The sequence below is a fragment of the Anolis sagrei genome, chromosome 2 (assembly GCF_037176765.1).
Source record: "Anolis sagrei isolate rAnoSag1 chromosome 2, rAnoSag1.mat, whole genome shotgun sequence".
NCBI lineage: Eukaryota > Metazoa > Chordata > Lepidosauria > Squamata > Dactyloidae > Anolis > Anolis sagrei.
Window position 1 is genome coordinate 67,289,975 of NC_090022.1, and position 27,998 is coordinate 67,317,972.

The 27,998-nt window shown below is 37.0% G+C and overlaps 1 protein-coding gene across 3 annotated transcripts in view; it reads right to left on the bottom strand.

The window, feature by feature from the left end:
* The window catches only part of PRKCD (protein kinase C delta), a 67,057-nt gene that overhangs the window by 12,543 nt on the left and 26,516 nt on the right, over window positions 1-27,998 (bottom strand). For 2 of the 3 annotated variants that reach the window (XM_060765893.2, XM_067463596.1), the window contains exons 2-11: window positions 22,409-22,545; window positions 19,967-20,166; window positions 18,045-18,105; window positions 9,290-9,437; window positions 6,588-6,619; window positions 5,785-5,870; window positions 4,672-4,801; window positions 3,877-3,977; window positions 2,625-2,721; window positions 1,466-1,584 (exon numbers count right to left, since the gene is read on the bottom strand). In XM_060765893.2, the coding sequence (XP_060621876.1) occupies window positions 1,466-1,584; window positions 2,625-2,721; window positions 3,877-3,977; window positions 4,672-4,801; window positions 5,785-5,870; window positions 6,588-6,619; window positions 9,290-9,437; window positions 18,045-18,105; window positions 19,967-20,166; window positions 22,409-22,523 (1,089 nt within the window). In that variant the 5' untranslated portion in view covers window positions 22,524-22,545. The remainder of the gene's footprint in view (window positions 1-1,465; window positions 1,585-2,624; window positions 2,722-3,876; window positions 3,978-4,671; window positions 4,802-5,784; window positions 5,871-6,587; window positions 6,620-9,289; window positions 9,438-18,044; window positions 18,106-19,966; window positions 20,167-22,408; window positions 22,546-27,998) is intronic. The other variant, XM_060765894.2, reaches the window with a different exon arrangement.

A 27,998-nucleotide genomic window follows, 5' to 3' on the forward strand; every position in this document is an offset into this window, starting at 1 on the left:
TTTATATCAGACATAATCCCTTTCCCTAGGTAATTTAGAATGACACCTCTCATGTTCTCCTTCTGTCAGCAGGAAAAGATTTTTTAAAATATTCCAGTAGGTTTTGCTAACTAACCAACCAATGGAATAATGAGACCATAAGGCAAAATATGGGTTAAAATATGGTCAGGTTTATTAACTGTCATGTATTCAAATGTTTCTCAGTGATATTCCAAAACTAGTAAGGGCAACCACCCGGTGTGGCAACAACTAAGGCAGTAGGTGTCTCCTAGACCTTTTCTTCAATTTCCCCTGGGTGAGAACACTGTAATACTCAAGAAGAACCCAACTTAAAATTGGGATACTCCCAGGCCAACTGTCAAGATGGAAAGATGGCTCAAGGGAATCATCCCTTAAGCTACATGCTCCCTGAAATGGGCAAAAACCCTGAGACCAGCTTCAACGGCAGTAAATTTGCCCAACATCTGATAGCATGATGCTCAGAGGCAGACACAGATTCCCATCCTCTGAGAGTGTTCACCAACCTTGTCATATCTTCTTGCAAGACCTGCCAGTGAAACCTATTTAAGGCATCACCCTTAGGTAGTGGCAAGTTCCCTGTGACAGTGTAGGGTACCAGTGAAAAACCCATTAAGGAAGAGGAAAATATTCCTGCCCAGCCCCAAAGCAACCATCAAACTTATACTGTCAAGGTGTAAAAAGGGGGAGATACAGGGTGGAAAGCCTTAGGATCAGCCCTGCTTTTTAAACTAAGGATCCTGCCAATACACAGCTTATTCTGGCCTCTCTCCATCTGAGGTCAGCAAAAGGACTTCCCCATAATGCAAAGCTAAGGGTGAGGACTTTCATAGATGCAATATAGTATTGAACTATTTTTTATTATTTTATGTCACTTTTTAATGCAGTTTTAATGTTGACATTAATGTTTTAACTATATTATAACTGTAATGTGTAAGCAACCTTGACTCCTTTTTCTTTTTAGACAAAAGATATGCAAATATCATCGATATCATCAAATGCATGAAGCACTATCCAAGGCAATGAACTCTGACAACATGAACAGTTTTATAGCATTTATAAGCAAAGTACAAATGTATCTCAGATAAGAAAAAGCTGAAAGAGATCATAATATTTTCCTTAAAATGTCATGGTCAAACAAGCGTTCACTGAAGGAAAGAAGTCCATGTTCCTAACGCACTTTCACTGGTTTCTGATTTTTAAAAAAATATCAGTATTTTGTCCATTGTTTGATGTCTCCATACTGTTTAAAATTAGTGGAGTGATATGTTCCAAATGGGGATGACAATAATGTTCCAGCTCATTCTTTTCTCTCTGAAGCATCTGCATGTTCATTCTGACTAACACCTTCTGATCCGCTAGACTTCTGCCTTTCATTTCCTTTATTCCTTTCTGCTTTAACTTGGAGCTGGAGGGTTCATTTAAAATGTAAAGAGAAGTTAATTACCTTTCCAAAGCTTCCTTTCCCAAGAACTTTATGGAAGATAAAACTGTCTATGTTGAAATTCCTCCTGGATGGCCGGGACAGTGATCTTCCTTCCCAGAGCTTATCATACTCACTATTATCTGTAAAAACAAAACCCTGCAATTATGACAAGAAAACTCCCACCATATGGCCTGCTACTGCCATTTATAAGTGCAAAGAACATTTTTGTGAAGCTGCTCATGTCACTAACAAGAATGTAAACAACAATACAGAATCCACCAAGCCAAACCAATAGTTCAAGGGGATACAACCTCAGGATTTTGTTATTGCTTTACTCTGATTGTCATGTCTTTGTATACAACCTTGCACAGTCTAAAGGTTCAACAAACAATATGCATCAATGGACTCAAATATGATAGTGTAGAGAAGAAAACTCTAATTTGAAATTATGTCTTGTAAAATGCCTTTAAGCCTTAAAAATATCAACACAGTGGATCTAGCAATACCTACAATTTTGGTTCATGTACTGAAAATTGAAATACATGTTGAATTGGTCTAGTGTGCTATCTCTTACTATTGTGCTTTGCTGCATATGTCCTTGCATATTAACATAGTAATAATAATAATAATAATAATAATAATAATAATAATAACTCAGAGCAGAATACAACATGCACAGACAGGCAAACATTCAATGCCATTAGTATAGTGAATTAACAATGACACACAAATATACAGAACAAAGGTAAAGGCTTCCCCTTTCATCTCTCGCTTCTGGAGGCGGTGCTCAACTCCAGCCATGGGGAGGTGCTCTTTCTCCATTTCCAAACTGAGGAGCCTGTTGTCTGTAGACACCTCCTGGTCGTGTTGCCAGAATGGCTGCATGGGTGTCTTTTACTACTTTCTAACCAAAGTGGTACCTATTGATCTACTCACATTTGCAGGTTTTTGAACTGCTAGGTTGGCAGTATCTGGAGTTAACAGCGGGAGCCTACCCCAACCTGTGGCTTCGAATTGCCAACCTTTAAGTCAGCAGATTCAACAGTTCTATGGTTTAACCCATTGCACTACAGCGACCCAATTTTTTTTAATTCTTATAAGCAATTATTTGTGTTATGATAGTGAATATGTTCATGTTTAAATCTAATCCACAATAAGAACAATTCAACTTATTTTTCACCTGTTGTATCCCCACCTAAGGCTTTAGGTTGCTTATCAAAATCCTGGTAAATGCCAACACTTTCTACTGACCCAGAATCAGATTTTCTTGAAGATCTCTGAAAAAAAGAAAAAAAAATCCCAATTTTAATTCAGCATTTCAGTTATCAAAAATCAGTAAAATACTAATATATTCATGCTTTAAAATTAGTATTAGGATATTCTTTGGCCTGATGGAATACATTTTGCTATATAATGTGAGGAATACATGTACATGTTTGCTTTTGGAAATAAATAATGAGTTATTTTAATATCTAGTATCATTCTCGACAGAAGAACTGCTTTCTAGATTGTACTAATAAACTGGCTAGGCAACTGATAAATGATCATGTCATGTGAAACACACCAATGCTACAAATGTACATATTTCATTATTTTTTTTACAGTGAGATTAGAACTGCTGAGAAAAAGCACTATGCAAAGTTGTCTACAAGCTTCTCCCAAATACTCCATAATTATCCTCTTCTTCACAGTTATGAAGGATAAAAATGGATGCCCCTTCTTTTAAAAATCATGAAACCGAAGCCTAAAATCATATTGCTAGTCCCAAACAGTGTAGGCCCACTGAATCAATATGAATTTAGTCATGTCACGTCACTTCACTTAGGTGATCTCTCATTGTCCGAGTATGATGGCTCCAAGTGTAGTGTCTTGGCGGTGGGTCCGTAGGTGGCTGTGGAGCCCTATTCTTGACCCTCATGTCCTTTCACAGTGAAGACACTGGTTTCCAGGTGGAAGGCAGTTCCGGTCAGGTTGGCTTGATGCGCCTTCCTCTTGGCACATTTCTCCCCTTTGCCCTCTATTCGAGTCTCTTCGAATTCCACAGCACTGCTGGTCACAGCTGAATTTAGTAAGCCAACACTTATTGGAGTAAATAATACTTCCAGGACGCTTTTAGGAGTGTGATTTGGGCTGCTTCCCACTGACCTTCTTCTCAAGAGAAATTGCAATCTTTTTTGCTATCATGGAAGTTATGTATTGATTGGACCTCACCACTTACATTATATCTCTGTATCTCTCAATTTGTACTTCAATGGACATTCAGCAAAACAAGGAAAGTAATATTGCAATGGTAGGATAATATAGATGTCAAGATTAGCAGATGTTATTCACGCAGTATAGCATGTGCACTACTGTAGCAAATGCTCTGAAATTCCAATTAAAAAAATGAATGAGGAAAGATGATACGCAAAAGAAATATTAACCGGACATACCTGACTAACTTGAGTTAGCGCTTCTGCCAATAGTTTCTGATTGATCCCACATAGATTTGCCACTTTCTTTTGACATTTGTGATGAACATTCATTCCACATTCTACATAAATGAAAATAGTGTAATTAGTGTAATATTTTTTTTTGTCATGTCAGGAGCGACTTGAGAAACTGCAAGTTGCTTCTGGTGTGAGAGAATTGGCCACATGCAAGGACGTTGCCCAGGGAACGCCCAGATGATTTGATGTTTTTTAATCATCCTTGTGGGAGGCTTCTCTCATGTCCCCGCATGAGGAGCTGGAGTTGATAGAGGGAGCTCATCCGCCTCTCCCCGGATTCGAACCTGCGACCTGTCGGTCTTCAGTCCTGCCAGCACAAGGGTTTAACCCACTGCGCCACCGGGGGCTCCTAGTGTAATTTGTGAGCATTATAAATTAACCTACTATTTTTTTTCTTGGTGTGCAATTATTCTCTCTTTGGTCATTGAGCACTTTAACGGGAACATAAAGTTTACATTTCCCCTTTTTATGTTTCAATATTAAAAGAGGAAAAATATTACCGAGTGAAAAAAAGGAGAAAAGCATTTAGTTTGGAAGTCATTCGCTGCTTTTTCAGCTGTGAATATGGCTGAAGATCAGCAACGACTTTCCTTAAAAGAAGAAGTGTATTGATTCTTTTCTTTTTAAAAAAGAAATGCATATAAAAAAAACATAAACAGGAAATAGACTCCATCCTAAAATAGCCCAGTGTGGCTCTTTTGCTCTGAGCTTTAAATGCATAAATGAAATGGGCCATACCTTCACACTTCAGTCCTTGTTTAACTAGCCCCCAAAGAAGACTCCCACAATGATCGCAGAAGGTAGGGCTCATGTAATTGTAAACTTTGAATCTGTGGGGCATATCAATGTGGAAGCGCTCCTTCTGAAACTGAAAGCATATTTGTGTCAGAAAAGAAGTTAGAATATGTTGAAATCTCCTTATGTCTTGTACAAATTAACGTTTATATCCCGGTTATCAATTTCTTCTCTTGCTATCTGCAGGTGCCTACTTTAGATTTTTTCTTTAGCAGACATGAAGACCATTTAATTTACTACTTTTTAAAAATAATTCTTTGCTGGGGTTTTTAATCAATTCAATATGTTTAAATTCTGATGTTTTGTGTTTGATTTGACTTCAGATGCTTTTTAAATTGATATGAATTTAACTGCTCTTGAAATGTTAATAATAACAATAATAATAATAATAATAATAACACACTTTATTTATATTCCTGGAGGGACTTGGAGCAGATTACAGTTTACACATATCAGACAAACATTCGGTGCCTTTTTTACACAGTAATAATGACATGCAGTACACAGACAAAGGTAAAGGAGTTCCCCTTTCTACTTCTGGCGTCTGGAGGTGATGCTCAACTCCAGCCATGGGGAGGTGCTCTTGTTCCATTTTTCCATGCCAAGGATTATGTTATCCACAGACTCCGATTGTGTTGCCTGCATGTCTACATGGGGCGCCCTTTTACCTCCCTGCCAAAATAGTACCTATTGATCTACTCGCATTACATGTTTTCGAACTGCTAGGTAGGCAGAAGCTAGGGCTGACAGCTGGGAGCTTACCCCAACTCGTGGCTTCGAACTGCTAACCTTTTCTATTTTAGAAATATACCTCTCAATAATAATGGTCCATGGTAGCTCAGCAGGTTAAAACACTAGCAGCAGGAAATTTGCTGAGTGGAGGCAGGTACATTATTGAGAGGTACATTTCTAAAATGAATCAGCTGAAATTTAGCACATTCAAATATTGTATTTATTTGAGTAATCGGCAAAAAAACAAAGCATTTGGCTTTCTTTCATTTTTTGACGAAGAACCAATAACTCATGGACAGGATTATGTAACACTGTATTACTTACCATTGTATCTCTACTGTTTGCTGCAGTACCGGTACATCTCCCAATGATTTTATCAATGCATTTTTTGTGAATAGCAGCATTACATTCTTCAGAAGAGCAATGATAACAGAAAGATACAAACAGTTAAATGTTTGTGGTGGACAGGTGGCAGCTCTATGAAGTACTTTACCAAGAAATTACCCATTCCTACTTTAAATGAACATATATATTTCAATAAACACAATAAGCAGTTTTCCCTTCATTTTCATTTACAATTTCTATATTTATAATTTGATTTATTTCAGTGATAAGAAGATTTAGAAAAGTTTTACTAGCTGTTTTGCGTCCCCTTTGTGGGGAGAAAAAACGAGGTATAAATAAACATAACAACAAAAACAACAACAACAACAACAATTTAAGTTGTGTTAAGTCATAATAGACTGGTTAGTATTTATTCTACTTCAACACAAAAGAGAAAAATCCACTTAAAATCCGGTTTCTGCCTCCTGCAGAATTCTGGGGTTTGTAGTTTAGGGAGGAGCCTTTAACAGCCTCACTAAACTACAAACTCCAGAATTCTGCAGGAAGCAGAAATTGGATTTTAAGTGGATATTTTCTCTAGTGTGATGAAGATGGTGCTACAAAATATTTCATTATTTGTTGTTACAAAAAAACAACAACACATTACCCTGAAAAATGTTAGACTTAGATGAATTTTATAAGCTGTTGCACTACTAATAAAACAGTTTGTACTAAATAAATGTATCAACTGTTGCTCAATGGTTGCTGAAACCAAAAAATAAAAGATGATACAGCCTACTTACGTCTACATTTGTATCCTTGCTTGTTTAGTCCCCTGTAAAAGAAACAGGGAAGGTTATTAGCACACCGCACAGAACAAATGTCCCCAGACCTCAAAGACAAAGACCACTTTATTAGCTGAGATTCTACATAACTCCTCTGTAATAAGGCATATTTGTACCTATGCCTTACTACAGATGGCACAATTCGGTTTTTAACTGAAGTAACATGAATCCCTAGTTCTACAATTCTCAGTGGTCCTAGTCTGGAGCAAATGTCTTAGGAAATAGAAGATGTAATCAAAATACTTGAGTCAAGAAAATGCTTCTGCAGTGGTCTTCTGTAGCAAAAAGAAAGAAAGAAAGAAAGAAAGAAAGAAAGAAAAGATGTCTGTTGATGTTGGGAGGAGCCTTGCCTTTTATACATTCAGATGAATATTACCATCCATTCCTTAATGATTCCAAAATAGCCCCTCAATTTCATTCATAGTGGGATGGTGAAATGGTTCAAATTTACAGAAAACAAGATATAATGAATTCCAAGAATAGAAACAATAATTTTAGATTGTATGGGTTTTAATGACATCAGTTCACTAATAACTATTAACGAATAGATATCAGTACTATGAGGGATCTAATGTTGTGCTATTGAAGGCCTGCTATATATGTCATCCATTTTAAGAATTCAATAAAAAGAAATCACTACTTTTAACTATCCACATTTGATACACTGTTTATGTGAAAGAGAGAGATTTGACAACTATCCAGCTCAGCAATAACTCTGAGGTGAGCACAGGCTAGGAATCCTTTGTCTCAACAAAACACTAAATGAACTGAAATAAAATAACAAAATTTGGATGGGTGTCAGGCTGCAAGCTTGCCAGGTGGCATGGGCAGATATCACCAGAAATAAATGTGGCCTTCCAGTACTGGGTCCTTGTAGGGAAAACTGACAGGTTGAATAAGTCAGTCCCATCTGCATTCCTATCCTCCCTTCCTGCACAGTAATTATTATGCATTTTCCTTAGCAAAGGCACTTTTCATATTCCTTCCCCTGCTTGAAAAAAGCAAAAATGGATATATTTCACTCTTGACACAGGGTGGGATGAGTTTACTACTGTATATTTTCACTAATTCACAGACTTTAAGCACATCTACAATGACAAAATAATGCAGGATGAAAGTGGCAAAAGAGAGTGAACATGTAGCTGATCACACATTCAGAGCAAGAACAGGTTATGCATGGATGGTGCTTATATACACTTGGGAGTTCAGCTACGACATTGGTTTCACCATGTGATGTGGTTACACCAACACACGCTGATGTGCATCATGGGATTATTTTGGAGTATCCCGCAAATTTGCTTATCACAGTTTCTCTAAAGCAGCATTTCTCAGCCTGGGGGTCGGGATGCCTGGGGGTGGGGTCGCAAGGGGGTTTCAGAGGGGTCACCAAAGACCATCAAGAAAACACATATTTCTGATGGTCTTAGGAACCCCTTTGGCAGAGAAGGTGAAGATCTCTCCACCTGTCCTTCTCTTCCTATTTGGAAACAGACTGTGAATCCTCCCACCAAAAGCCCTCCTCTTGCTGTGATTGGCCAGCCTCTCAGTCAAGGTGAGGGCTGTTTCTGAAACTCCAAGCATGTTCGGCCCATATGCAAATGAGTGAGAGTGCGCAAGGCTGGAGGGAGGCAGGGGGAAAAGCGGTCTTTGATTGTAGGTTAACTATAAATTCTAACAACTACAACTCTTAAATGAAAAAAAAAAATCAAACCCCCTCCCCCACCCCACCAGTATTCAAATTTGGGCATATCAGATATTTGTGCCAAATTTGGTCCAGTGAATGGAAATACATTTTGCATATCAGATATTTACACGATTCATAATAGTAGCAAAATTACAGTTATGAAGTAGTAAAGAAAATAATGCTATGGTTGGGGATCATCACAACATGAGGAACTATATTAAGGGGTTGCGGCATTAGGAAGTTTGAGAAACACTGCTCTAAAGCATATTTCTATGCACATTTGCATTGTGCATCATTTGAACACCGCATTTTTGGGAGGCTTACAATTAATGTTAAGTGGTCAGTGTAGATGTGCCCTCTATCTGCTTATTTTACATAACTTGGAAAACATACCTGAGCCAGAAATGTTTTTTAGTGTAAACTTAGCTAATTGTTTATTCTTAAGATGTGTGAATGGTGCCATGATAAGCCATTTAAAGGCTATCTCTTCTCATACAAATTTTAAGTCTAAAACAGCCTTTCAAGAATAAAATAGGTTTGGAATTGGAAGAATAGGCAGGAATGGGGGGAGTATCATTTTGAGGTCATTTTTGGCAGGAGGACTGTAGGCTGATGTAGGGGCTGGAAGGGCGCATGTGGCTTATGGTCTTTACTTTGCCCATCCATGGACAAAAAGCATCTTTGCATGTGCTTTCTGTACCATTGTTTATATTTTTACAAATATAATATAATTTGTGTATATTTTATTTTTCCAAAGCAAGATGAAATCTGTTTTGCAACAGGTCTAAGGAGGTATGAAATGGACACCTTCATTTAGAATCTCAGCTGTATTAAAAAAAATTCTCCATTCCTAAATCAAGGTTATGATAGTGTATTTTTACTCAAGCTTACAATAGAAATATTGAAATCCTTTAGCACTAGACATATAACAAACATGTATGTAAACATATTGCTATAACATAGCTATTCTCCTCACCAAACAAATTCTTTACAGACTGAGCAAAATGTAGGTTGCCCAAAGAAGGTGGCAATAAATTCATGGTTCTTGATGTAGTGGATCTTTGCCTGTTTGATTGCGCCTCTTCTGTTTATAGTCACTGTTCCCTCCTGCATTGAGCTGGAATCTAAAAGAAATGAAATGGAAATGAAAGTGTTGCCACACACATTTATATTTTAACAGCTATTTTTTTTTAACTTTGGAACAAAATGTTAAGAATGTGTTAAAATAATTGGGTAACAGTTCTTTTCTCTTCATTTGTTCCTGAAGTCATTTTAAGTTTTAAAAGAACCAGATCTGTCAAACAAAACCCAAGTACCATGTGTTTTGCATAGATATAGCACAGGGTAGGATGGGAAAAAAGAATATTTGAACACCAGTTCTGGAGAAAGAGTGTAAGTTCCAAATTCTAATCTTCACAACAGAATTAGCATCCAAATTTTATGTCTTGTGACAGAAATGTAAGAAATTCACAATATAGGAAAACCAGAAGTCAACAGGCAACTTGAAAGCATACACATGTATATACACGCACACACAATTCTTTTAAAAATATCATGGTGCATTTTACAATATCATTCATCAGCTATCATCAGTGTTAGTGAATTTTATGTGTGACCCAAGACAATCCTTTTTCCAATATGGATGTCCAATTCCGCAAGATTGGACATCCCTTCTCTAGCAGATGTCTTGATGACTACACATTCAAATCTTTTAAAACTGAAGTAAAATAAAGCTTCTGGTCAAGAATATTTTCATGATTACTGTCAGCTACAGAGCATCTTAGAAGCTCTGTTTTGGGCACAATTTCTGTTGCCATTTATATGTTTGTAGCTTAGTGAGATAATTAAAGTTTGAATTCTAAACATTTAGAGAGGGCAACAGCCTCATGGCACCAAATGAAAAGAAGATTGTATTTCATCAATGAACATGGTCACTCTACTTCAAGTATATTAGTTCAGGTTGAAGCTAGAGAATGTCTCTGTAAGCTAAGAACAACAGAGTAGGAAATATTTTTAAAAGTATCTTTGTGGCTTTATTGTAAGCAATGTTTTCATGTTAAAACTTAAAGGAGAGACAGGAGATGGACCTAAACACCCACAAAGTACACAGCTGTTCTTTGGTTTTGCCTTCTGTGAGGGTTATTTTATTTTGAAAAGTGAAAAAGTTGAAATGTTTACCAATTGATTGCTTCTTACTTTAAATATCCCTAGTCTACAAACTGAGATAATTGCTATTAGAAATATTTTGAACTTTTATTGTATGTAAACAATTGCAATGGCTTACTTGGCAATATTTAATAATACCAACAACTGCTTTATTACAATTGAATTGTAGTACTTTAGCTCTGAAAAAGAGAACCCCATGCCCTCAACTTTTTATTCTTATACCATGTAGTTCCACAATTACAATGCCTAATTAATCTGGTTTTGCCATGCTGAATGTGTTCTTTTAAGTAACAACACAAAAACTGCTTGAAACTGTAGATGAATTTCAACTGTAAGGACTAGTTCTTTTCTGACTCCCATTCACATATCCTGCACTCCCTTCACTCTTTCTCTTATTCATTCTTCATGCAAACTGGAAAGTTGGAAACAATGTTTGATAAATCTTCTGTTTGCAAAATATCAATATTTCAACACAATTCTTCCTATGCATTACTCATCTTTAGTGATTGCTCACTTTAATAAGTGAATGAAACATCTGCTTTTTGCTGAGCCTTTAGCCCTGGAGGAATTAGGCAGGATATTAACCAGTCCTATCTTGGAGTGGAAAATTAACTCTCTACTTTCCCCAAGAATGTTTATCTCTCCATAAGCTGGAATCCCACAAAATAAATGTTTCTCTGTAGTCAATTAATATATTTAGACACGGGGTCAAGCCAGTTAAGTTTTATATTATGGTCCTGAGGACATAACTACCACCACCTCCACCTCCACCTCCACCACCAGACCTCCACCTCCACCACCAGACCTCCTCCTCCTCCTCCTCCTCCTCCTCCTCCTCCTCCTCCTCCAGAAACAGTTTAGGAGAGAATCTTAGTTTGTGGTCTTTGAGGATGTGCTTGATTTACTGCAATAACTGAGACAATTCCTGCTAACCTTCGTGCAATACTCTTGTGGTCCATTTCTGATCTTACCATGGTTTTCCAATGAAGAACTTGAAATCTTGTGTGGGCTTGTAGGGGAAATAATTGCTGATTGATTGTAAAAGAAAGGCAGATAAGCCTTGGCTGACATAGAAATAAATGCTGATCTAACTCTTACAATTCCAGCCACAAATGGCTGATGATGGTGGTAGAATCTGAATGCTTATGGTAATCTCCTCCACATGTTGAAAGTAGGGGTTGATGGTTTGTTTAATAATGCAGAATAATAGAACTGGAAGCAACATTAAACTTCCGTCTTATATTTAATCTGTGTTCTGTGTATTTTAATATATATTTTGTAGATATGTTTTAATATGTACATTTTGTTGAATGTTTTAAAGGATTGTGTGTTTCTAGCAATGTTGTGACCCACCTAGAAGCATGAGGAGAGGGGGGATAAGAAATACTATTATTATTATTATTATTATTATTATTATTATTATTATTATTTTACTGACACAAAAACACAATATGTCACAGCAAATGAGATATATACGCTGGATTTTGTATCACAAAATCACAAGTTGAACACTTCCCAAGAGTCTAGGAATGTGTGATTTATTATTATTATTATTATTATTATTATTATTATTAGAGCCCCCGGTGGTGCAGTGGGTTAAACCCCTATGCTGGTAGGACTGAAGACCGACAGGTCAGAGGTTTGAATCCGGGAGAGCACAGATAAGCTCCCTCTATAAGCTCCAGCTTCTCATGCAGGGACGGTAAAGGTAGTCCCCTGACTTTAAGTCCAGTCATGTCTGACTCTGGGGTGTGGTGCTCATCTCCATTTCTAAGCCAAAGAGCCAGCGTTGTCTGTAGACACCTCCAAGGTCATGTGGCCGGCATGACTGCATGGAGCGTCGTTACCTTCCCGCCGGAGCAGTACCTATTGATCTACTCACATTTGCATGTTTTCGAACTGCTAGGTTGGCAGAAGCTAGGGCTGACAGCGGAAGCTCACGCCGCTCCCCGGAATCAAATCTGCGACCTTTCGATCAACAAGCTCAGCAGCTCAGTGCTTTAACTCACTGAGCCACCGGGGGCTCCTATCTCTTTATATATTATGTATATTTATAGAGGGATCTGCAAACTGTATGTTTATTATTTATTTAACAGCTGTGGGTCCATGGACTGTAATAAAGTTTTGTTGTTGTTTATATCTCTCTATATATTATGTATATTAATACCTCACTTTTTCTCTCCACAAGGAGACTCAAATGCAAAGTGGCTTGCATTAAATGGAATGGAGACTAAGACGCGGAACAATGGCTTCAAACTACAGGAAAGGAGATTCCACCAGAACATGAGGAAGAACTTCCTGACTGTGAGAGCTGTTCAGCAGTGGAACTCTCTGCCCCGGAGTGTTGTGGAGGCTCCTTCTTTGGAGGCTTTTAAACAGAGACTGGATGGCCATCTGTCGGGAGTGCTTTGAATGCGATTTTCCTGCTTTTTGGCAGGGGTTGGACTGGATGGCTCACGAAGTCTCTTCCAACTCTATGATTCCATTATTTCAATACAATTTAAAGTCTACAAATCTACAAACATTAACATTTTTGGTTCCCAACTTGTCTGCAGGAAGTGATAATTTTTAGTGTTAACTGGTAATTGCTGTTGGGAGTACAGTTTATTCGTATAACATCTGAAATATGCTCCATGAGAACAAAGGCTGCATTTTACTTTAGCTGCGAACAGGTCTTTAAAATCAAGGAAAATACAGTATCTGTCCCCATAGAGTGAGGCAAGAAAGGAAACCCATACACAGAATTAGACATTTGCATATGAATTATTGCTGGAACAGTAGGTAACAGATATTTCTCCAAATGTGCATCTAATTCCAGAGATAGTCTCTTCACTGCATTGTTTTCAAAGGAATGTCTATTTGAATATGTTATATACAGTTGCTTTTTCCTACCCAGCAAAAAATTAGAAAGGTCTACATTACACAATCATTGGTGGTGAGTGTGTGTGTTTGCATTCAGGTTCACAACTATTATACACTATTTTGCAAATTCTGTCATTCACAGCATTTCCAGAGAAAAGCACAATGAACAGCATGGAAAAACTAACCACAACTCACCAAGAATAGAACTATTAACACACGCAACCATCGTCTTTAAAAACAAGCGCCGCAATTTTGAACTGCTCCCACTGGAATGAATAAATGCCGTAAATGAGCTGTGTAGGAATATTACCATTCACATTTATCTTCATCAGAGGCTAACAGACAACACTGCTAGCAGCTGATAATGGAAATAATTACTATCTCCATGCTCATAAACTATAATGTTTTTTATTAATTTAGCTAAGAGCCAGTGTGGAATAGGGGATTTGAATCCAGGAAACCAGGGTTCAAATTTCTGCCTAGCCACGGAAATCCAGTCTATGATCTTTGGCAAATCACACTCTCTCGGCCTCAGAGGAGAGGCAACAGCAAACATCAAACACTCCTTAACATAGAATAAAACAAGCCAGCTCGATAGACGTCCTCAAGACTCTACAGATATCAAAATAATTTTTGGCTAAACAGTTTTCACAAAATAAAATAACAATCACATTCAGATAACAGGTGCCTGACTATGTATATAATCTTCCCCACTTGCTAATAAATTGCTTGTTAAATATTAAATTGAATGGGACAATTTTAAAATACCAAAAAGCATACATTTTACAGAGAAAGTGATTGACTAACCCCTTCTTTTTGAAGCTGAAGTCAGCGGCATGGTAATTTCAGAACAAGAAAACTAGTTCAGCTGCCTCCAAAGTGGCTGAAGACACTCAGAGAGGGAGGCTCTCAGTGCTAAAATAAACCATGTACTAGGTGCTAAGGTCTGTGACTGCATAAGGTAAATATTGTGATTCAAATAAACAAAAGGCATTGGCAACTAGATCTGTATAATGCTTCTTATAAGCATTGTTCATACAGCATAGAAAAATTGAAGTTCCATTCATGGGGATCGCAACCCTTGCATGCCACTGCCTTTCTACAAAAAGCAATAATAATAATAATAAGGGCGAAGATAAATGAGTGTGTTATTGCAGACCATCTTGAAGGCCTTGGTTCTAGCAGAAGTTACCACAACCCAAAGTTCAATAAGCAAAGCAATCAACAGAGCTTTATCCAGTTTCTGCACAGAGTATTTTTGATGGAGTATAAGTTAGGCCTTGAGAAGATAACATTAAGATGCTAGCCTGGAATGACATGTTGTATCTCACTATTACGTTTCATAATTTGATTACATAGAACACTCTGTATCCTACGCCTTTTAACCCCAAACTTTTTTTCAGGGATCTAAACGTCAACACTATTTTCCTTATTTCATTGTACATTATGATAAACTAGCTTTGTCATTTTATGCAAACTGCCAGGATTATTTTACTCTAAACACAGGAACTCATATTTACATAAATGATAGTGACTCATAACCGTCATGTCTCTTCAAAATTTGACAGACATGGGCAGAAAAACACTGTAGAAAACCTCTGCTTTTTCATAAAACACATTAATAATTTAGATGCCTCTTGTAAGCCTCAAGCAGTAAAAACAAAACAGAGCAATCACATTAAATGCCTCTGGCAAAGCAAATATTTAATTCTGTCATTCTTCTCTCTAAACTATGACATTTTTACAATGAAAATGCACCCATCAATACGTTGCTGATTTTTAAAATCACAACACTTAATAATACTTGTATACAGAACCACATACCTATTACCTTCAGTTATTTTAACTCATAACCATGAAGTGATAAAAATATATGTAATAACAAGACAGTACAGAGAAGCTGTATGTGCTCACCATAGGGTCTCAGTTTCATTCCCTCACATATTTATTTTAGAGAAACTTCAAATTGGATGGCTACTTCCATGCACAACAGAGAAAAATATTAGCCCATAGTATATTATGAAATTTTTGCAGTAAATAGTTCTCTGAGACAGAATAGGCTCCTTCTTTTCCAAAGGTTGCATATACCTGGAGCTAGGAATGGAGAAAAAGACCAGAGTCCTAAACTTGAGGTGTATGGCAAACTAAATTAAGAACGTTATATACGTGCAGTATCTTCTTATTTTTCTGGCTATTCCTAGGTTTGTAGAAAAATATTTTTTTATTCTTCTAGCTATATTTTCCTTCTTAGCCTCTCTTTTTGGTTAAAGCATTTAATCAATTATAATTGCTAATGAATGGAATGGTAATGTTACCAAACTATAAAAGGTTATTCAATTGTGAAATATCCCTCTTCTTTTTATGAGTTAGAAGAAAATCGATTTGGTGAGTTTGGCATACAGTATTTGAATTCAGTATGATCCCCATAACCGAGAGGGCAAGCTTGTTTTCTTCTGCTCTGAAAACTAGGACACGGAGGATTGTATTCAAATTGCAGGAAAAGATATTCCATCTAAACATTAGGAAGAAACTTTCTGACTGCAAAAGCTCTTTGGTTGTGGAATATGCTGCTGCCTCAGAGCCTCCTTCTCTTGAGCTTTTTAAACTAGATAATGGATAGCCATCTGTCCAGGGTGCTTTGATTGTATTTTGTTGCAGGTGGTTGGACTGGGTGGCTATTGTGGTCTCTTCCACAATAGAGAAGCCTATACATTTCCAGGGAGAAATGTGTTTTGGAGTGTGGATAAGTGAAACCATGGAAATTGAGAATATTGGATTGCAGTATGGATAAAAGAGTCATATGTATTACAAAAGACAACCTGGCAAAATGGCACTACCTAAAAGAACCCCACACCTTATGTGTCTGTGGAGCAGAACAGACAACTCCATATCTGTATGCTTGTCCACTATGTCCTGCCTCATGTACAGAGGATGAATTTTTGGAGGCTACAGACAATGCCATTGCTGTTGCCCATTTTTGGTCAAAAGATATATATATATATATACTAATTTATGCAATGCTTTTGATACGAAATAAATGAATTATTATTATTATTTTGCTAATGTTGATCCAGACATGCAAGTTTAAGTGATTCATCAAGATCTAGTACAGCCCAAGTATTATGTGAAAGAAAGGGCAGCAGCAAAAAGATCCAAACCCTGTGTAATATCTGGGGGAAAGAGAGAACATGATTGTGTGTCAAAGGTACTGCCCTTGCTGAAAAAGAGTGCCTGTCTTGCAACTTGTTGATAATAAAAAACATTTTGCTAATGCACTGGGAAATTGTATGGTGTGGAGGAGAATGAATCCTTGATACCTTTGGAGATGGGATCCATTATGCTTATGAAGCAATGGGAAAGCAAGGACAGAACTGCACATTGTCATTCTTGAAACATTCCCATAGAAAATTACTCTCAAGGGCTCATATTCAAATTCTTCCAGCACTGAAAAACTTAAAATGGTTTCTTCACAATCATCTCCAAATCCAGTTCTGCTCTGCTTATTTCCCCCCATTATATGCATGGATCCTATTTCGGATTCAATGAACCATTGGAGTGAAAATTCAGAATGAGATTAACAGTTAATGCTTTGTTATAGAAAAAGGCAGATGCAGGCAACTGGAGCCACACTTTTCAAATTAACTTGTACTTGTACAAATTAAGTAAGTATCATATATACTCAGGTCTAAGTCAATTTAATGTGTAATTGGGACACAAAATAGGGTTTTTGATATGACCCATGGATAAGTTGAGGGCATTCTACAATGAGGGGAAGGTATCAATGCTGCCTCAAGGGGCTATTTTGAATGTCCCTGTCCAGACATTCAAAATGGCCAGAAGCAGCACCATGGTCAGTACTTCTGTGTCACTCTATTCATTGTAGAGCAGGGTTCTTAACTTGTGTGTCCCCAGATGTTTTGGCCTCAGACTCCCTGATATCCTAACAGTTGGTAAACTGGCTGGGATTTCTGGGAGTTGTAGGCCAAAACACTTGGGGACCCACAAGGTTGAGAACCACTGCTGCAGAGGACAGTTCCTTTAAAAAACACAGTTAAGGTACAATACTCACATCGACCCATGAATAAGTCGACCCAAGTTTTTTGGCTGATTTTTCAACTAACATTTCTAGACTTAATAAATGAGTATACAGCATAATTCATAGTCCTAAGTGTGGGGTGACAATCATGTGGCCCTTTAGGGCAAGTTAAATGGCAAGTCTTAGCATTCATTACCATTGGTTACACTGTCTTGGGTACCGTGACTTATGGTCCAACAATACATGGAGGGTTATGTGATTAGCCAGAATCCATCTTTTGTACTTACATAAGCATTTACTTTAAAAGTTCTGGCTTAATGCATGACAGGGAGATGCAAGTCATGGAATGTCTATATTTCCCAGGGTGACAAAGTACATGTTCAGTATTCCTCATCCAAAGTGCTTGGGACTAGAGGTGTTTTGGATATTTTTGGACTACCTTGTTACATATAAACACATATTAACTATCTTGGATCTAAACACAAAATTCAATTATATTTCTCATAGGTTTCATACACATAATCTAAAGGAAATTTCAATACAATATTTCTAATAATTTTGTGCATGAATCAAAGTGGAATATAAATAAAGTTCAAAGGAGGGAAGAGTATGAGTAATCTTTTTACAATAATATTTTTTATATTAATGAAAAAATACCTCTCCTTACCTCCATCTTCAAGAAAATATTGTACAGCCATCAATACTTTCCCTTGAGGTTGTAAATCAAGCTAAGAAAGAAAGACATAGATTACATGCCGATTATGCTAAACCACTACTATCAGCTTTCTTGTGCTCTAAACACAGAATTAAACATGTCACAAAACTCAAAGTTGCAGCTAAACTGCTCCCTCCTTCAAACTATCTCACAGAGAAAACATTGATGATACTTTGGGTTTCCTAAGAAGAACTGACATGGCAATTTATACATCATTTGGTTTCTAAGAAGACGTAAGATCTTCAAAAACTATATAGTTACAGAGATTTATATAGCTTTTGTACAAATCCAAATGTAATTGATTCCCATTCTTTGCCACAGGGAGCTTCTTCAAATTACCCAAACATGATTCGAAACGCCTCTAAAATTTCTGTGATAAATTAGAAATGAAGCTCACAGTTGGCAAAATTCACAGTCTAATCCACTGACCCATGAACACTGCCATATATTTTACACAACTGCCCTTACAGTAAATGCTGACAGTTTGAAGCTTATAAAACTCAAGGTTTATCCATTTCAGATCAACAGTTACACTACATTTCATGAATTGTACCACTCATAAGCCAAGTTACGTTGAACTACCCATCAGAGCTGAGAAAAACAATTACGTGTAAAATAACAAGTAAACAGGTTGTTTCTAACAATATTTAGAAAACCAACCTCAGGACTATGCTATTTAAAAGCTATTTTACTTTCTGTACAACATTTAATAAATCTCAATGCCTTGTGATTTGAAAAAACGCAGGCTTAGATCACAGTATCCACCTTAAAGGCAAGGTTGTATGATTAAAAGTTATAAAACATTAGCGTAAAGGGCAGGACTTTATTCCTGAAAGTTTAATAAATGTAAATGACAGGATTTCATTCCATTTTAATGGATTTATCAAAAAACATTTATATGACCTGGCTAAACTGCTGAGTTGCTGAACCTGCTGACCGAAGGGTTGACAGTTCGAATCGGGGGAGCGGGGTGAGCTCCCGCTGTTAGGCCCAGCTTCTGCCAACCTAGCAGTTCAAAAACGTGTAAATGTGAGTAGATAAATAGGTACTGCTTTGGTTGGAAGGTAACAGTGCTCCATGCAGTCATTCTGGCCACATTACCTCAAAGGTGTCTACAGACAACACCAGCTCTTTGGCTTAGAAATGGAGATAGCACCATCCCCCAGTCAGACACGACTAGACTTAATGTCAGGGGAAATCTTTATCTTTACTATGTTTTGTTTTTTCAGTTCCCAGGAACATATACAGAAAGTAACTAATCAATTCAATCCCAAACTAAAATTATCATATGTAAAAAGGAACACAGTGTACAAAAATGCATTAAACTACCATCAATGCGCATTGAAAATCTTGGCTATATAGGTATATATCTATAAACTCTGGAGTCCGCGGTTTAACAATACAGGATTCTGAGAGGTATCTCTAGCGAGTAAAATCTGTAATCAGGGCAACAGCAGAGAAAAGCCCCATTCCTGGCCATTCCTAAATATTAAGAAATAATTCTTTTTTTAAATTACAAACACCATTCATTTATTTTGCAATAGATATATATTCTGCAAATCCAACTTGAAGAATAACAGCATTTCATTATGTTGCCCCAAACGTACCCAAATTACACACTGGCACATACTGTTTTCCAACCAGCCACGCTCATGTGTTTTTGCGTAAGTCCATAAACATAACATGAATAACAAAGCCTCCCCCAAAATATTGTAATATTGTAATAATTAAACATTGTAATAATTAAACACAAGAAATAATTCTTAAAGACAATTCTGAGCATTGAGCGGGTTTGTAAGTTTATTTAGATATCCTGGTTCTAAGTGATATGGGGCTAGGCAAAATAATAATTAATTTCCTGGCATTATACTCACCCAGAATTCTGCTTTCCCATTGCCTTTTTTACACCTTTCAGCCAAAACAGAGACACCTACAGTCACCTCGGATAATGGCTCTTCTGCTGCTTTCATTAAAACAATCTGAATCACACGCCCTTCATAGATGTGGGCATCAAAAGATGATTTCCAGTCTGGGTACATGGTAGGTTTCTTCTGAATGAGTGTTTTGCCTCTCTCTGGAAACACCACAGAAAGATATGATTGCGAAATTACTATGACTGATATGCACTATAGAGAGAATTATAATAACCAAGGAACTAGATTTTTGTAGCTTTTTTCGGGCTATATGGCCATGTTCTAGAGGCATTCTCTCCTGACGTTTCACCTGAGACTACCAACCAAGGGACTACCTTCACTTAATTAAAGTAAAGCCAAGGAATAGTAACCCACCAATGTTGAAAGAATAGCAAAACTCAGAGTAGTGATTACACAAACATATTTATTTTTAGAAACAACTGTCCAATGTAATAATGGTTTATACTATACTGTTCTGGACGTCAACTCCCACAATTCCTAACAGCCAGTAGGCTGTAAGGCAGTGGTTCCCAACCTGTGGGTCCTCAGATGTTTTGGCCTTCAACTCTCAGAAGTCCTAACAGCTGGTAAACTGGCTGGGATTTCTGGAAGTTGAAGGCCAAAACACCTGGGGACCCACAGGTTGAGAACTACTGCTATAAGGAATTGTGGGAGTTGAAGTCCAAAACACTTGGAGGGATGAAGTTTGCCCATGCTTGGTTAATACTCTTTGGAAAGACACAATCTTAGCTAAGACTGCTTCTTCTTGGAAAAAAGTATAGGTCTAGTTCAGTTAAAAATCTTCCCATTGCCAGACCAAAAAGTAGCACCATCAATATCTAATGGAGTTGGTAACTAATCCCTTAATATTCAGTGACATTTCTGACATGAGATTTCAGTTCACAGTTAAACTTCAGATTAATGTGGTTTTGTTTGGTGCACAGCTCTCAGCATGAAGTGTCCAAACAGTAGTAAAGAGCAGTACCTCATTTTGTCTTTATTAGGTAAGGCCTGCCAAAACCAACATTGTAAATTAGATATTTGACAAGCAGGCTAATGTCAGTTTGCCAAACGAATTCCTCAAATGTTCACAAATAGCCACCTGAAGATATTCTGCAGGGCTCTGTTTTATCTCCTCTACTTCTGTCAAAAAGCTTTTACCTGGATACAGAGAGGCCCTTTGTACTTTTAGCTGCTTAGTTTGGATGTTTCCATTAATAAAAAGTACATTCCAGTCCTCTTTCCTCCCCTGTAATTCTATTTAATCTAGAGAGTAATATAAATTCTAATACACAATCCTCAATAAGTAGGTCTTTCAACCATTGCTGGACAGAAACAATTGTATTGGCAACCATCTTTTGAATTATGGTAATACATGGGTCTGCCTTGGAAAATGACATGGGTGCTGTAGGCATCACAATATTTATGTAAGTACATTGATCGTGGGGTCATCGTTATGGAAGCCATATTAAGCAGATTTCAGAGAGCCCTAAATACCCAAGTACCAGTACTTGGATAGGAAACCGTCAATGAATACCAGGTGCTGCAGCTTTTCTAGTTCAGAGGAAGGAACTAGAAAAACCACCTCTGAGTATTCCTTGTGTAAGAAAACTGTAAATATATTGAGTGATTGGCATGCTCAGAAATGAAAGGGAAATCTGAATCTGTACAACATATAGTGTAAGAACAGGGGGTGTGCGAAACACGAATTGAGGAAAACTAGACATAGTAAAACAAGAAATTGAACATTTAAACATTGTAATCCTTGGTGTGAGGGACGCAGTTAGGGAGAAATACAAAAAGAAGGTATTAATAGCCAAACAGAAATAAAAGTCTCAATGGATGACAGAGGAAACCCTTGAGACATTTAATGGCAAATGAGAAGCAAATGTCTCCAAAATATGTGGTCAGAACCCTGGATGCAACTGTTCAATAATTTGGCTACAGGGACAAAGAAACAGAAGATGACAAGAGAGAGAGAGGGAGAGAGAGGGGGAGAGGGAGAGAGGGGGAGGGAAACAGAGACAGAGACAGAAGAAGAACAGATCTTTCACAAGATCTGAGAAATCAAAGGGAAAAATATAAACCAAGAACAGGGATGCCTTGGATTGTGTAATTTATTTTAAACTATGGGTCACTCTTAAAGAAATGGATGTGTCACAACATTTCATTCTCCTGAATACAGGTTGTACATCAGGAAAATGAAACGTTGACAAGGCACTACAATTTGAACACAATATAGAGAGACAAAATGGTTTCCAATTGGTAAGGGGTTTGGGCAAAGTTACATTTTAGCATTCTATTTGTTGCTCTTGTATGTTGAACAGATATGTAAACCTGAGGAGAGAGAATAATAATGAAAAGAAGGAATACCAATAATGCAAATAAAATCAGTGGTTTTACCTGTAGTCAAGGCCTCTTTCATTTTTATTGCACAGAAGGGCTGCAGTTGCTCTGCTTGATTCTGCACTGGTCCCAACTCAAAAGAGTTGAATGATATTCGTAAAAAGGGAGCCATAGCTTATAGCACAAAAGGGAACCTGTAAATGAAAGAGCAAGAAAGAGAATCTGAGAGTTAATTGGAAGTTAAAACTATCACCAGCTCTAGCTTATCCACTAATTTGAATGAATTTATGAATATTAGGATCAAAAATCCTAATTGATCTTTGTTGAACAGCTACTTGTTTCATTCACTAGGAGGTTGAGTTGAGTGGAAAGAAAATTAATGTCTCCAGCTACATGTGTTATTTTTGACATACTGCCTAAAATGTTAGGGAATAAGTTCATGGAATGCAGATTTCCTCCACCGCTCATTCTGGAAAGATGCAGGAAAGGATGATGTTGAATCATAATGGGGATCTCCAAGAATGATACAAGATACAGCATGGTAGCCGCAGATGTATGACGGTGCAAAATGATAAATATCATATAGTCATTGTCAGATCAAAACCATTATGTCTTGCATATAAATTTTACAGCTACCACCAAAATAACCATTTCAGGAATGCAGTTACAATCCGGTTGTATCATCATGTTCAACATTATTCTGCTACTGAATCTTTTAAAAATGTGAAATAATTTTGCTGGATCAGACCATAAAACCTAGCTAATCCTAGGTTTTATGGTCTGGGAAGGCAAAGGCAAACTCCCCTGAACAAATCTTTCCAGGAAATCTCCATAATAAGGTCACCTTTGGGTCACTGTAAGTCTCCTGCCCACATCTCACAGCAACTGATATTTAGAAACACACTATTTATAAAAATGCATGGAACATATTGTTATCATGACTATTAGCCAGCCTTGTCATCAATTTTCCAACTTCTTGAAAGATATCTAAGTCAATGACTCTGACGATATCTTGAGGTAGGAAATACGCACCCACACAGTGCATAGTACTTTTTCTAAGCACTTCCTTCTATTCTGACACATTGTCCATCTAGATAAGACTCTTGAGACTATCACTTTTATACTACATCACACCCCATGAGCAGAAAATTAACTCAAATGTGGCCCCTGAGCATTAAGAAAGCAGCTTAGTTTCCCATCTGACAAATATGTTATATACCAATGATGTTGTGAAATCTTTAAAATAATTATATGCCATTTTTTCCAAAAGAGAATTCAAGCCATTTTAGATAAAACACAACATGCAATGGATGCAATACAAAATTACAAGGAAATAAGCAGACTTAAGAATATGAAAAGGATGTGGTAAAATGCTTCTAATTTAAATAAAAAAGCTTTTTGGTTATCTAAAGTAATTTAGACATTGCTAGCTACAGCAATTTAAACATACTTCAGATCTAGAAAGAAATGAATCTGAACTTCCCTTAAATATCTGTCATGATTATGGTTTAATATGACAAGAAAGATAGAGGGGGCTAGTTTTAAAACTGGTTTTTAAAATGATTACAAATAGAAATTAAATGTTAAATGGAAATTTAACCAAGTGTCATGGCACTCTGCTCACAGGAATACAAACTACAGTATTTCAGCCAATGTTAAGTGCTGGGAATTTGAGACAATACTTTAGTTTGATTGACTCATTCATCTTCATAGGAACCCTTTCACATAAATAAGCACAGTCTATAAAAGTTAAATAATTTCCTAATATGTATTATTTTGCAGGGACACATCTGGACCCAGTATTTCCTTCAATAACTTAGCAGCTTTCACACTGTTTTTAAAACAGACACATATTAACATAAAATAAGAAGGCCTCTTCATCAAAACATGCCATGTCAGGATTTTTGATCCTTGACCTATTTTCTTTTCCTCCTTTTTTTCACCCCCTCCAGCACATGGCATGACTTACTGATCTGAATTATCTTTTCTTCATACACTTCTGCCCATCCTTACTTTCTCCATTACATACATTGAGATAACTGATAAGGAGATTATGAAGAAGTGAAGATCTGTCATTGGTTGTGGTTATGTTATGCACTCTTACTGTGGTTTTGTTAATATTACACAATAATTAATGCAGAAGCGCAACCTTTATCACACACTGAAACAACTTTCATTTAGATTTTCCTACACCTACAACGTAAATATCTGCAACCTTCATTTGTGTAGCTGCTTTAGCAGTTACACAAACATAGCTTCTCATCAAGCACAACTCTATTAAGTAAGGCAATCTTATGGGGACATTTGATTCTACATATTTCAATATCCTTGTTGGAAACCTGCAGGGGGAAAAGATAAATTGTTGTGAGCCACTGTCAGCAGGTGGCACTCTTCCCAATGAATCAGTAATATATATATATATATATAGAGAGAGAGAGAGAGAGAGAGAGAGCCTTTTATTTGCCTTTAAACATCTACAAAGTTTCTGATTCTGTCATGATCATAGTCTCAGGCCCAATCACTACATCATTCCTTGCCAAGTGTTGTCTTGACCTTAAGCCACATTAAGTGTTGTGCATTTTGCCATGAACTGCAATGTGCTTGCATATTGTTGAGACGTTCCATTGAATTTCATGACCTTTAACGCAACCAAAAACACTGATAGTGAAACATTGGAAAGAAACATGTCATTTCAAATACATATACATTTATTCCATTGTAAATTTACAGCACCATATGCCCCTTTGCTTATTACAAGAATATGCATTTTAACAGAAGTGCAAGTTGATTGGGGCATTCATGATGATAGCAAAAGAGTCAGTGATTTTCCTCTTATAAAGTCTAGGGTGAATCATGAATTAATAAGGCAGAAACTGTAGTCCTCTACAGTTCACTCTTACCTATTAAAATATATGTTTTGCACATCAGTATCTTTTAAAAGCATGTTATTGCTGAAAAACAGTACACTTTCATTATGTATATTCTTCAATGCACTTTCTATCCCCTATTTGTTCTAATTTCTCTACTTCTTCATGTGTTGTAGAGCTGAGGATTTTTATATACAATAAAATAGTCAGATAAATTTAATTTGTAAGGAGGTTGCTACTATGTCTTGGGGAAAGGGCAAACAATGTATCCCAATCATTCATTCAGTTCTTTGCCCCCTACAACCCATAATAAACCTGTGGTTCTAAATTTATTATTTCTTCATTTTTCCCACCATGACTTTTGGTAGTCTTTCTAAATTTCCTGTCTTACCCTTATGACTTTCTCTGACCCTTTCCCCAAGTTTCCAAGGTTTATCATTTTTCTGTATTGCTTTACCAGAGCATCGTATAATGCGAGACATGTCTTCCCGTCTCCTGACTGCAAATCTATGCAAAACCTATCCAATGTGATTTCATGATTCATCTGACAATTCATATTGTTCTACATGAGATGGTTTTTCTACTACTTGTCAAAGGTACATGTATGGCTTCCATTTGCAACTTGATTTAGGAACCACTTGATGGGGAACCTAGTCATTTTCATTTATTCCGGCTTGCAAGAAAATGTAGTGTGTGTGTTTTTCAGGATTTAAGGGTACGTCTACACTGTAGAATGAATGCAGTTTGATACCACTTGAACTGCCATGGCTCATTGCTATGGAATCCAGGGAATTATAGTTTGGTTAAGCACCAGGACTCTTGGGGAGAGGAGGCTGAAGACCTTGTAAAACTACAACTCCCAGGTTTACATAGCATTGAGCTACAGAAGTTCAAGTGGTGTCAAACTACAACATTTTTACAATGTCAGTGTGCCCTAATGATACGCAGTTGAAAAAATTGTGATAAAGGAATGCATACAGTGTCCAGATATGGTTTAAAACAATCCAGAAGAATGCTTTTCATTATCATTTTTACTAGTATCAGAAAGCACATTTCAAGTTTTCAACATACTACAAAAAAACCAGAAACAAGGGCATATGACTAAGCAGTCTTTCACAAATGTTTTTTTCCCCGTGTCACGTAAAATGTATGTAACACATATAGCTATTTATGCATGAAATAAATGTATAACCCAGGATGATGAGACTGGCTATGCAGTGCTATAGAATAAGATAAGTGCCTCCAATGATAGATTATATGAATAGCTTGATGGAAGAAAATATTCTTCACCACTAAGTGATAAAGAGGATATTGTGTAACTCTGTGATGCATTTCTTTAAGCCCACCTATGAATTCACTTTGATACCAAAAATACAGGTGAACTGGGATGGGCAGGGACCCAGAGACCATTTTTAAAATGTCACCTTAAATAAACATTATCTTGCTACAGGTGTGGATTAAACATTCTCCTTTATGTTCTCCAAAAATATATCCACAGAGCATAAATAAAGTTGTACTTTCTTGATCCTGTTTCCAAAGTATTAGCCAACTTGGCAGATATTTAAAAACACTAACTTCCATCTACACCAAGATCAAAAGCAATGTGTTTTGGAAGAAAATCTCTACTCTAAAAAGCAATGGAAAGAGATCAGGGAAAAAAACCAGAATATTTTTAAAAAATCCTAGGGATAGTTAACAGCCTGCATTTTTAAAACACATGCAGAAGACAAAACTGTGGTCTGGAAACAGAAGCGTAATTAAAGCATGAGGCAGAAGGACTTTCACAGTCTGCATATTCCCAAAGCCCAAATCAAAGCTAGCTGGGAACCATGTAGGACATATTATGTAAAACACATGCTGCTTCTTAGCTTTACAATTTCCACAGTGGAGTACAAACTGTAATATCTATAGAAAACAGCTTAACATTTTCCCTGTAAAAATAATTTTAATAACCTTGTGAAATTTGTTCATATATTAACTGTTTGCAATGACTGACATCTTTGAAAGCAATCCAAAATGCCACTTCGCAAAAGCACAACTCAACATTTCACAATAATTGTCAAGCATATTAGGTTTAATCTCTCCCTCTAAAACACCATTAAAGACGTTGTAATTATTATTAAATAAACTGATGTGAATCCATTGTTGTCCATGTCTGTTTCCAATACAACAAAATTTATGAGACCCTCACTTCTCCCTTTTCCTCTTTCTTACCTCAGAAATATTACAAGATAGTTTTTTTTACCCTTTTTTAGTTCCATAAATCTTAGCAATGGGATTGGTGGTTTAGAGAGCTCTCTACTTTTTTCTCATCCTCTAAAATGGTTCCTGGTCAATGATGAAGAAACCTTTTCATTTCTAGCATGCATGTAGCCGGGGGGGGGGGGGGGGGGGGAGCTTGGGGGGCTTCAGCTCCTCCCCCTGAAATTCTCATGGTGGTCCGTGAGAAGGCCTTACTGGTACATTATTTAGACTGTTATGTTTATTCATATCATGATCTGATCACCATGCTCAATATATCTCATATGCATGGGGGTATTGGGGTAACGATACAAAAGGTTTGCTAGGGTAGACCTTCTTTCACTCAGACTCAGCCCCCCCCCATCAAACTCAGCTCCCCCCGAAACAAAATCCTGGCTACGGGCCTGATTTCTAGGAAGCTCCCATTTGTAGTTTCAACTTTTCAGTGTGAAAGTATGTTTCACACTGAAAAGTGGAAGGCCACCTGTTGAATTCTGTGGCATAGATCACCTTTTCCCAAACAGTTATGAATGGCTCCC